Below are 12,773 nucleotides of genomic sequence, written 5' to 3'. Positions count from 1 at the left end.
AACCTCTATAAAAACCTCTCCATTCTCCCCTCACCACAACTAATGAAAATTTGACAAAAAACCTCTAAAAAATCACAACTCACCTCAACTCTCTACTCCTACTCTACTCTCAACACCCAACTCTCAACTCATCTCACAACTCTCAACTCTCAACCTTCTATCAAACAAGTCAAGCAAAGAAAAAGAAGACTCATCAAAGAAAATCAAAGGAAGTCAAGGGAGGTCAAGGTGGGTTTAACAAAAGGACACCCCCCAACTTCCCTCCTCTACTCATCCCTTTCCTACACATTTGCACACACCACTATGGTTTAAATCACCAAAGGGCCCCTTCTTCATAAGGGTGCCCTTAATGATTTAAACCAACATCGAAGCCCCTCACACTTGAGGGCACACATCGATTTTCTTTTATTTTCATTTTCATTTTCTTTTTATTTCAAAAAATCAAATCCGAGGTTACCACATTACGTGGATGGAGTAGGGTGCCTAACACCTTCCCTACTCCATAAATTGACCCCCTTACCTTGAATCAAGGTTGGACTAAACATGCATTACCCAACGAGAGTCATCATATGTCCAAAGTGACATGTTTTTCAAAATACAACTTCGGGTGACCATTCACACCTATTTCTGAAAATGAATGGTGGCGACTCCAAAACACCTCAAAGTGGAGGGATGTTTTTAAAACATTGAAAATCCCGTGTCCACAATAATAATAATGAAAACATTGTTAAAACCCTTAGCGATAAGTACTCGTTTTGGAATCATGGTTTTAAAACTCATTTTGACGTCTTGTCTCATCCATCAATGAGACCAAGTCGTTTGGGGCGAGATTTAAAAACAAAATGCCTTAGAATTAGAACAAACCATGTCTTCGAGATGATTTGTCAACTCATCTTGTCGGTGGACGATACCGAGACAATTCGGATAAGACGTCTCGGTCTTTAGATGAGATTTAAAACCATGATTAGGATCGAGTGACTCATGAAAAATACATAATCCGATCGTTAAAACACGAAAAAATTCAGTGGTTGAGATTTCTATGTATACTTATACATTTTGTTTTTGCTAGGCAAACAAGGGGCCAATGGTTAAACGAGGTGAAAATAAGTTCAATGGAATTTAAACCTAGGTCATGGGATCAACTCTCCTCAAGCCGTTACCACTTAAATAAGTGGCACTTTTATACACTGATACATACGTTGTATACTTACATGGTCTAAAATATCAGAATGTATGGACCGATGCACATTAGTATTAGTTGAGATTGATACAAAACATGACTGAAACATTGAATGTTTCAAGGAATGTAGTAGTTTGTATTGAATGTATTAGATTTCACTAACTAAAACATTCAATGGATACGACATTTTAGAATCTAAATACATACATGTATGTGTATATGTAACTTATTTTTATAAGACAAAATGGTAACTTTGATGTGCTTAATGAAAATATAGGAGTAGTCCCAACATATGTAAATTGAGGGTGTATACCATTAAAATAAATAAATAAACATTTTCTTGAGAAAACCAATATTCTGAAAAATATATCGGAAAAAAATTGGATTCCTCGTGAAAAGCTTGTCGGTGTTTGATTGCACCTGAGATCCAAAAGAATAGTTGGTTTTAATTTTAGAGTTGAGGGTTTATCCTGAGAGAATAACATTATATTTTCGAGTCGTTCTAGAGTGACTTCCTTCAACACTAGGCTAAAATTTTTACTTCATATTGTAGATTTGTATACTATAAATTTTAAGCTTCCACAAGCTTTTCCAAATGAGAAACAAAAAGGAGAACTAAAATCAAACATGGACTAAGTTATAAAACTCTGGTAAAGATACTATGTAGGTCAGTATCACGACAGACAACCACCTGGTTTTTATCGATGAAGGTCATTGGATTTGAAGAAACAAACATGACCATAACGACACGAAGGCTATATATTTAAGTAGTTTATATTTCTTCCCATTTTTTCTTCATTATTTGAAAATAAATCCCAAGATATGCCGATTAGAAGGGAATTTTGATCTTTGTATGTCTCTGTTCTTCCTAATATAACTAGTTAATGACAAACAAAAGAACCCCATGGATAAATCCATCACAGAAGACACATTGATTATTTTCCTTTATTCAAACATTAATTTATTATATTTCATGAAACCGATGTTTGATTAAAATAGATCGTGAATAGTCGATTTTTTGTCGCTTGGTTGTGATTAATTTAAACAAAAAAAGAGAGAGAAAACTTCAATTATCGCATGGGTGAAATTTGTCGTCTTGGTGTCAAAATGAAGAAAGAGATATTGTTTAATATGCGAGTTTAGATTGATTTATGAATAAATATGGTGTTATGTTTACTCATTCTATTTTTGAGTAATCAAAGAGCAAATGAATGCAACATGGACCAACATTAAAAAAAATAAAAATAAAATAAAATAAACAAGAAGTTTAAAATAAGAGATTGGTGGGATTATTATATGATTTAGTAGAGATAACTATACTACAAATAAAGGCATGCAACATCAAGATTGAGATCAACCAAAAGGTTATAAACATAAAATCATGGGGCATACCAAGTAGACTAGTGTTACGAGAAATAATAGAAATAAATTAATATTCTATTTGTTGGCTAGAAAAATCAATGTTCCAATAAAATATAAATATGTTCATCTTTATTTGTGCATTTTATCATGAAAATGATTATCCATTGGAACACGATTACCCCAAATCGTGGATTGACTTTTTTTTCTTCTTTTCATTACATGCTTTGTGAGAATTTCCAATGGGGCAAGAAAATTTGATGTCGAACCTCTCAAGTAAACCCCCCAGGCCAACTCCAATTAATTTTCCGCCAAAAACCCAGTTCTTCAAGTGCAATCAAGCATGTGTGGTTAACCGTTTTCATGCAAAAATGATTTTCTCAGAAATCAAACAGTTAAATACTCAATTTTAAGACAACTTTTAAATTTTGGTTTCTTGTCCTTTATAATTCTTTTTAGATAGAGGAACTGAGAGTTGGGTAAGACTGGTTCCGAGTATTACCTCTTAAGTAATATTTAGCTTATTCACTTTTCTTTCAAATTCGACTTCCAAAGAGGCATTGATAGAAGAAGAAAAAAAGTTTATCTATTGTGAAGATTGTTGCAACTGTAAGACAAGAATTCCTCATATGTTACAAGAATGATAGATAAGATCTCTAATATTGTCAACTAGGAGTTCCTTAGGAATTCAATCTGATTATGATAAAAAGATTTCCTAGATTTCGATGAAGTATTAGAGGATCAAACTTCATGGGGTTCAGCAAAAATACATCAACCTTTTTTCATGTGAATTCAGTAGGGAAATAACGGTGTCTTGATAATTTTTAATTGGTGTGTCAACCATAATTTTATATATTAGGGGTGCAATAATAAAAAGTTAAAGAGTGCCAATTGAAGTTCTCTTGATTCATCTACAATTGAATACCAAAGTCAAGGGAGTATATCTAATTTTCACCAAAATCCCGAGGGTATCTAACAATTACCCTCAAAAAGAAAACAAAAGAAATCCTTCCCCACCCAAAGTTAATACAAATATAGGAACATCAGGAATGGATCCTGCTCATCAAGTCTCCCTAACTTTCCCATTTGTATAAAAAAAGGTAAAACATTCAACTGTTGAGTTTAAAACAAACAGATCAGCTTTCGGAGATCTAACATTAAAAGTGTATTGGTAAACTATAGATGACAAAGATGCGGCGGCACCGGTATCAATGGTGCACTTGAAGCATCAGAGCACTTATTTTTTATATTTTTTCTAGGCAAATGAGATGACTATAAGTTACGCAAACTAGGCATTTTAACTAAAATGTACAAGAATTCCCCATCCAGCAACATCACTTGAAGAGGCTTGTGTTCGGCTTCAACCAGAATGAAAACTAACTATCATTTTGGTAAGGTTGTCACCTACTCCCACATGAACCCTATTCTATAATCAAGCTAGGTACCTGAACAAGCTTCGATCAACTTGGTCTCTCTCCAGATAACTCCGGGTGATCAGATCTTCAATCCGCTTATTGATTGACTTAACATTAGGCTGAATGTTCATGGTGTCAACAAGAACCGTGTGTAAGTACAAAGGAAGAAGAATTTTTTTTTTCCATTGATCACATGGGCGAAATATATTGCTATAAAATACCTTGAACATATGGCTTAGCTGGTCAACACACTCCATCACCAACTGTTGGTGACCCAAAACTTTACGACTCTTCATGATCCGCACAATTGAGGCATCAATGGCATATCGTCTATCCCTTTCAACATCCTCAATCACTTTCTTTTTCTCATCAACAAGAGGAAGGGGAATCTGCAGCTTCTAAAGTGTTATTTCATCTCTAATGTATGCATTATGTATTACGGAAATGAGAATGGGTACAGACAAGAAAGGAAATTAAGATGCTCAAACCTTTATCCTGCTCATTTTGTCGGTAAATTTGGAATTGAACTCGAAACGGTCAGTCGGAGAGATGGTTTTTGTGTTTGGTTCCTTATTAAGAATCTTATATTTTGCACACGAAAGAGAATGAAGCACTCTAACAATGTCATCATCGGTCAAGTTCAACTGAGTCATGATTTCTGAGTAACTCAACCTATCTGAAGCATTGAATAGCAGAAGAGCAGAGGCCTGCAAACAAGAGAAACTTAAGCCTCTGTATTCCCCATCAATCAGTTCATCCATTAGATGGAGATTAGGGTTTCTCAATTACTCACCTGATAGGTTGTCACAATCAGATCCACGTTTTTTTGTTCAAACTTGCCGTTGATGTTGCATGAACCCAGTGAGTATATCCAAGTGAGTTTTCGGTGTTTATTTTTGGTTTGATAGAACTCCTTGAAAACTTCCACACTTTTTACCTGAAAGAAAACATGCAAAGTTCACATTTTAAGTAGAAATCCCTTGTTTTCATTTCCAACACTACAAGAATTAAAAAGGCAAGTAAAAGCCTACCATCTCCGCAGGCAAGTTTAAATTGGATGATTTATAACTCGGCCAGAATCCAGTAGTCAGAACAGTGACTGTAAAGCCATACCCGGGATTCGCATGTGGATTAATGTTAAGATACTCCTCAAAATCGGTATGCTTTTCCCTTGCAAGTGTCAAATCTCTGACCTGAAAAAGGAATAAGGGTACCAAAACACGGCCCAACTTATAGTCCTATTGATAAGTATAGAAAATAGTTTTGGTTCACAAATGATGATTCCAAGCAACTGACCATCCCCTCCATCTTCGATGTGAACTGTCCACCACACTGTTGTTTCATTTTTGTAAGAATAGTCCTCTCATGATCATCATTTGCACTCTTGTCAAATAGAAGCCGGTGAGCAAGTTTTTTCCTGCAAATGGACAGAAGAAATACAATAATTAATAAATGTCAATATGATGTAGCACATTTACTACATTGATCTAAATCAGGATCAAGGCATTTTCATAAACAAAACTTTTACCTATATAATTCAGCAAAAAGGTCTTTATCACTAATGTAAGCAAGCAGCATTACTACCTGTATATAATCATTTAGAAATTCATGAAATCAAATTGAGACTCCAGAACACGACATATAATCAATAAAGGAAACAAGGCTACCTTCTCAAGTGTTTCCACAATGGCTTCATCACTCAACTTCTCACTCCCACCCTTCTTAAGGATATTATCACAGAATGTAGCCAGTAATTCTGCAATTGAACTGCCACCAACAGTATTGTTGCAAAATACCTCAAAAGCCTCCCCGAGTGCCTACAAAACCAAAAAACAGATATTTTCATGAGAAACGTGAAGACATTTATCCAGACTAGGTCTGTCAATGGATCGGGTTTGGATCGGATTTGTACTAGGTACCGATCAGGATTGGATCTACCATTTAAAGCTCCATCCCATCCGACAGAATGTGTTATCCCAAATTCGATCACATTATTGGCTCAGGTCCCTATTGAATTGAGACATGTTTGATCCAAGACTGGTCTGATAAGTTATCAAATCAAGTCCTTGTTGGAGCCCAACTCCATGACCCAGACTCGGAGTTATCAGATCAGGTTTCCGATCTGATCCAATCTATCGACAACCCTAATCAGACAAGCAGGATATTCTAAAATACAAACCTTGTGGAAAAGAAAATGCTTCATAAAGCAATTGTTCACATATGCCAAGTATTTGTCATGCAGCTCAATTAGATTTCTAACAAAAACCTGAACAGCACAACACCAATTTAGTTTCAGATCCTGTCAACTACCCCATCAGACTCCCAAGGGTACAATTTTAGACACTGACCTGTTCTTGCACACCAACCACATCTTTTTTCTCTGCCTGTAAGAAATATACTTGTTAGCTAGACTCAAGTAGTAATCACATCTAACAAATAATTTATCATGCAATTTTCCAATACACACATTACGGCTACATCTGTATGCCATAATTATCATAAGAGCAGGATAAAACAGTAAAAGAACTGTGCAAACAAAATGGTGGTGTGTCTAGTTCACAGAAGTCCAGTTATAAGTTGAGGTGCATGCACCATCTAATGAAGACATTTGAACATTGACTTCTAATGTTCATGATAAACACCCAAGTAACACGAGCACAAAATAATATGAATTTGTGGTAGTAGGCCACACGAGGTGTTCACACAATAGTGTATGATAGATGAACCAACAAACTTCAATTTTACAGGATAAAATGAGGATTTTTTATTTCAAGGGCTCTATAGAAAAAAGTAAATTTGTAAAACCATGGAAGGTAATGTTTGAAAGTTATGCAATCTAAATTTTGTTATCGATATTCCACAATCACTAATACTCCTCTCAGCCACATCAATTGACGAATTGATTTTGAAGATACAGTGTTTCAAGAAAGACAATTGCCTCAGTTCTCCAGTACTACAGTGAATAAACCTAGCAAGAATAAAGAACATGGCAAAAGAAGGAAGGCCTTAGGATGTGTAGTTGACAAAAAATAAGGTAAGGTTCCACTTTGAAGTAGACAAAGGAGAACAAAGAGAAATTAGGTGCATTGCATAAAGTAAATAAGAGTAAGACTAGTCTCAATCTCATTTAAAAATTGCTGGTAAATTTGTAACACACAAAAAAAAAAAAAAAAACTTCAGTTAGCTAAAAAAAAATAACCTTAGGTTTTTAGAACATCAAAGTGATAGGAAGTTAAAGAAACATCTGGAAACTAGAATTAAGGCCCAAGATTCAATCCTGTGAATGACTTCCTGTAAGGCCAAGAAAGTGTCCTTTAAAGGGGCATCTATAGTGAGTTTCAAAACTATATGAAGTGAAAATTTCGTTCTCTCTCTTTGAAGTTCTTCCTTTTTCTTTTCTCTCAACTCAACCATGCATGGTCTTCCTTTGGTTAAGGTTTCTTCAGTATACAACATTTTTAACCAAAAACTGTTGAAATTTTTCAAGAAAACCTACCTTTATGGTGCAATGATTCCATGGAAACTTGACAAACTTTTTCATTCAACTGATGGCATGGTGGTGCCTTGCTTGCAAAAATTTCACAGAAGAGAAGCTTGAGATCAAGTCAAATTCATTATCCAAAAGGAGTATGTGCAAAACTGCAATTATTTCGTTAGTTAGGATGAGCATATTCTACATGCCTCAGTTGCATACCACATAACCCAAACAACTGGAATTGTTTGAGAAAGAGTCCGATCTTGGTATGCAGGGACAGATAGGTCTCCTTGTGAGGGAAAATAATAATTTATTATTTAGTTGGTAAATTCAGGAACCAAAACTATTAAGTATACAACCACATAATCATAACAATGGCACAAAATCTGGTGAATCCGTTAATTATCTGCTCATCTTGCTCTTTCACAAATGCAATTTGGTCTCATGTCATGTTCCATTTTCATATACAATAGATTTTCCCTAAGACACGAATATATTTTCCAGATTTGGCAGTCTTTGGCTTGCAGTCATAGAGAAAGGATTTTATATAGTTTGTCCCCCTCTATTGTTTGTTGGGGCATTTGGAAGGAGTGGAGCATTTTCTTGGAAAAGAACACACCATCCATGAGGTTATTATTTGTGACATAGGATTTACATTTTATTGGTGGAAGTATAGAGGATTTTGAGGATTTTAAGGATTTTGTTTTTCAAATGGGACCGGGTTTGTAAGGAGAGCTTATAGTTTTGGCCTTTGGGGTTGCTAGTGAAGTACTCTCTCTCTCTCTGTATTTCCATGTATAAGGTACATCTTCTTGACTTCCTTCCTTTTGATTGATTAATAGAATTATAAATATATTGAAAAAAAAACTTCAACAAAAATGCAAAACTTAGGATCATCTCTCAACAGAAGGCCACTGTAATCTATGAATCCAATATACCTATCAAAAGAAAGATGAAGGACCACAATTCCAAAACTCAAAACATCAACTAATGTTGATTATTCAACATGCATGGGGATCAGAAAATTTAATTTTCACAAGGTCAAAGTAGAAACAATTTTACTCTAATTATTTAAGGACACTAAGAATTACAGCTGCACTAGTAGAGGCTTCATATCATCGAAAACTATAAATTTTGTAGAATATTCATTTCTCAAAATCTCTAATTGATACATGATGACATAGTATGCTTAATGAACTCTTTAACAATGTGTTTGGAATAAAATACAGGAGCTAGAAATACAAGTTTTTGTGTTAGGAAACAAGCATTTAAAGTAGCCGACTAGAATGCACTTGTTTTATATTAGTAAAAAACTTTTAAAATAACCAACCTTTTTGTTACTTGCTGTATCGTCTGCTTGTTTGACCAAGGCTATGCCTTCAACAGTTACATGCTGCATTAGAGAACAGTTAGGAATGTAAAACAAAGACAAAATGTCATAGCCATGACCAAGATTTAAAATCTCATGTAGAGGCAATGTTTCGGTCCAAAGAAAAATTGAAACAATCTCAACTCAAACATTCCGCGACATTCCTGAAACATTGGATATCTCGTCGTTAATGTTTCATGCCAGTTTTGGCTGAAACCAGAATGTTCCACAGAACATTCTGAAACAACACAAAATTTTGAACCATGACTCTGACACCTTTTACATATAAAAATCTTTATTCATCATCAACCTGTTTGAATATATCAGAAACAGGACCTAAGCCAAATCCACGAGGCATCCCATGGAAGAACCTATACATCCTTGAAATATCCTCCACCTGTAAAGTCAACATTATGAACAACATTTACACTTGGCAAATTGTAATACAATCCTAATCTGAAAGTGGAAGAAGTAAAATAACCTCAAGGTATGATGCAATTGTAAATCTCAATAAATACCTTTTCATATCTAAGCAACTCACGGAACTCCGAGTGTTCCTTCTCAAGCAATTTGCTTCCATGTACATATAACACTTGCACTTCCTACAAAGAGAACTTATAATCAATGAATAACAAATTAGAAGTGTTTATATTCCTCCATAAAGCATATAAGCTGATTATAAATAACCTAACGGTGCATTCATATTAAGATCTGTTATTGTATAGAATACTACAATTTCTTCCATGTTCAAGTCTAACTAAAAAGATTGCTGACCAAGAACACATTGACAAACTGATAGAAACAAGAACAAACCTTCAATAACTTCTGCTCACTACTAGAATGTAAGTAGTGGGAAACCCTATCCTTCTCTCTTTTCAAGCACTCCTCAGCCTAATAATTTCCACATAAACCATTATTTGCCAACCAGATTATCTCTAAAAATACACTTTAACCAAATGGCCAGTAAAATATAACATGTATTACCTTTAACAGGTAATCTAGAGCAGAAACCTCTAGAACCCAAATAGAAGCCTTCCGAGAATAATAAGCAGTTGTATCTTTAAGCATGTCTAATTCAAAGTCATTTTCATAATAATCCATTTGCCCCATTCCAATTTCAATAAAAATATCTAAAACATTCTTTAGCAAAGCTCGATCTATCTGTTCTCCCTCGCGCTCTCGATAAATCTAGTAGAAAACATGAGGTTAATTAACATTGACTGAAAAAGAATGATGTTACATACTTGATGCATTGCCTCAACATACCAGAGAAATTACAGCATCTCTGACTTTACCATTGATCTCCTGATAAACCTGAAATTTGAACAAACATTTACATCTAAATGATTTTACATACTGTCTAAAAAGGCAGAACACGCGGGACAAACATGAATAGTGTCATAAGCATAGTGTTGAATATAAAGCAGAGATCAATGTCCAAAAGATATTGAAACTTAATCTTCTTGTAAATAAATATAGCAAATACAATGATGTAAGAGAACAAACTCTTCATATACCAAATCATGGAAGCAACTGAGTCCAACAACTTTGAGTGCTAGAAGAGACCTCCGAGCAATGAAGTAACGATCAAGATAACCGAAGGAGCGTGAAAGCCACCTGACCATAACTTTATGATTGGCCCACTTCTTTACAAAGTCTCTAAGAAAAAACTCATCATGCTTCTCTCTTAAAGATGGCAATACCTGTGTTGGAAACATGGTACAGTGAAGTTCAGGATAGGAGAACAAGTAATAAAAAATTATGACTCAAACATAAGTTCTTACTTATTGAATTATAAATACAATTGATAATCTAAGAGAAGAATATATCCAGAATGCGGATACAAGGCAACGAAAACTATCTAGCCTTCAGATGCGAGCTAGGTACAACCAATGTAATAAAAGGTATTTGAGGCTAGCCTCATGAACGGGGCTTTCTCCAAAACGCCCTACGCCTTACTGAAGAGGTGTAAAAGCTCGTGAGTACTACACGACACGACTCATCCATTGAGGCTTTGAAAAATAACAGCTAACATGTTCTTTAAACCTTATGAAATGGATCCATGTTTTCTTTTCAATTTTTCTTTCTAATACTATGTATCCTAATATTTACGTAGTATGTTTGCTTACATTTAAAAGGTTGGCTCATGAGGTTAAGTCATGCTTTAGGTTGTTCATCCCACCCTCCACATTTAAAATATATATATATATATAGCATTGACCAAAATTCTTTTTTTCTTTTCTACCGATAAATAAAATAACAGCAACAGTGACCAAATTATAAGTGGAAAATATGTTCCCTTTCCCTCTCTTCCAACAGGTTTTCATCACAGTAAAACAATAATCCATAGATCAGTATCTTGAGCTCCTAAAGCATATTGTATAACTTTGAAGCATAAAAGACGAAGACGCATGAAGAACTTGAAGATTACATGGGAACTTTTTAGGCTCACAAGAGAAGGAATTCTAATTAGTAATTTCCTTCCAAGTGAATTACCACATGAAAGACCAATAGGCATCTCTAGGCGACATGTGGTGCTAGGATGCCACTCATCCATTGTCGCATACCATACTAGAGCTAAAATTTGATCACATCCACTCAATTATGATCACCACATAAAAAAACCCATGTAATAAAAATTTCCCAAATACATAACCAGCATTTAAATATTCTTCACCGTTTTCATAATGTACTCTTTGAAGGACTCTTGGTATTTATTGTAAAGCTCGGACGAGTAGTCATGAGGGGGTTTCTGAGTGCACATATTGTATACAGTTCTGTTCAGGAAAAAATAAAACCCCATAAAGACAACAATAGTCTAATTTTCATAAAAAAGAAGAAGAAGACATTAAACAAAAACAAAATAAAAGATTATATTATTTCATTTCAAAAAACTCCAAATAGCAATTAAAGAAAAAAGAATGGATACACATAAAGCATCATGTAGTCCTGCTTGGTGTATTGCAGTTCGGAGACTCCTTCTAGAATTTTCCAGAGCTTAGCGATCCCCTCTTGTAAGAATCCCCATCCTTGTTCAAAGGAGATCGCTTGACGTGTGTTCATAATCTCCTAACTACTCTCACTCTCCCAAAATTTTAAATCCTGAAAATGACAATCGATTATCAGAAAACATTACAATTACTCATATAATCCAGAGACCTAAAACACTAATTAAAAATTGCAGTTAGTTTTCATCGAAATAAAACCCTAATCTATCGATTAAAAATGCAAAATCAAGGAAATTCGTTCTACAGGGATTAAAACATGCAGAAATTGATTGAAAGACTTACAAAAATACAACAACAGTGATGAAAACGAAATCGAATTCGACAGAGCAGATTTCGAAAGGGCGTAGATGTATAAACACAAGGAATGCAGATTCTTGTCGAGTAAAAATGAACTAGTGTCTTGGGAGAGAATCTGAATTCTGAGTGGTTGAGCAAAAGAAAAAAATGATGCTTTTATTCTTCAAAACTGAGAGACTTTCTCTACCTTCGCGCGAAAGATATCGGGTCAGGCTATTTGCACCCACCATTTGGGCTCATTACACCCATTTAACACATTTTTGGAGTTGGAGTGGCTACATTCGCGCGTAGATATTGACTATTGGCACCCACTTAACACATTTTTTAGGGAAAATTAACTAAAGGACCCTTGCGGAAGGGCATCTTTCTACATTGTCCCTAAGTTTTCAATGGTCGCTTAATAGGACATTTAGTAAAAAAAGTCTTTGTAAATGGTCTCTGGATCTCATCTCCCACATTTTTCACAATTGAATGCCCTAATCATTTAAACTCATCGTTTTTATTTAAAAATTGGATTTTTGACATCTCAATTGAGTTTCGAATACTCCATTCTATCACAAAGGATTTAAGATGACCCATTCACGCACAAAATATTATTTTATATAAAATATATGCATTTTTTGTTTGCCGATGAATATATGCATTATTATTCTTACAGTTAATTTATTTA

General features: G+C 34.7%; 1 protein-coding gene across 3 annotated transcripts; it reads right to left on the bottom strand.

Moving 5' to 3' along the window:
- Nucleotides 1–3,416: 3,416 nt before the first annotated feature.
- Nucleotides 3,417–12,319, bottom strand: LOC147402423 (cullin-1-like). 3 transcript variants are annotated; one of them, XM_086444071.1, is made up of 20 exons: nt 12,089–12,319; nt 11,728–11,900; nt 11,476–11,575; nt 10,316–10,501; nt 10,065–10,112; nt 9,783–9,986; nt 9,612–9,689; nt 9,317–9,400; nt 9,109–9,195; nt 8,760–8,822; nt 6,303–6,338; nt 6,134–6,220; nt 5,622–5,771; nt 5,483–5,538; nt 5,251–5,371; nt 4,986–5,147; nt 4,748–4,891; nt 4,443–4,661; nt 4,176–4,343; nt 3,417–4,073 (listed from the first exon to the last, which is right to left on the bottom strand). In XM_086444071.1, the coding sequence occupies exons 2-20, from the start codon at nt 11,859–11,861 to the stop codon at nt 3,972–3,974; spliced, it is 2,229 nt and encodes a 742-aa protein (XP_086300197.1). In that variant the 5' UTR covers nt 11,862–11,900; nt 12,089–12,319; the 3' UTR covers nt 3,417–3,971. The 3 variants fall into 3 exon arrangements, with proteins under 3 accessions (XP_086300197.1, XP_086300198.1, XP_086300199.1); XM_086444072.1 differs by lacking the exon at nt 6,134–6,220; XM_086444073.1 differs by lacking the exons at nt 11,476–11,575; nt 12,089–12,319 and having other exon boundaries at nt 11,728–11,852.
- Nucleotides 12,320–12,773: the final 454 nt, after the last annotated feature.

Source organism: Akebia trifoliata, chromosome 5 (assembly GCF_017979445.1).
Source record: "Akebia trifoliata isolate Shusen 1 chromosome 5, ASM1797944v1, whole genome shotgun sequence".
Classification (NCBI taxonomy): domain Eukaryota; kingdom Viridiplantae; phylum Streptophyta; class Magnoliopsida; order Ranunculales; family Lardizabalaceae; genus Akebia; species Akebia trifoliata.
Note: the sequence above shows the minus strand (reverse complement) of the source record. Positions and strands in the feature narration are given on the sequence as shown.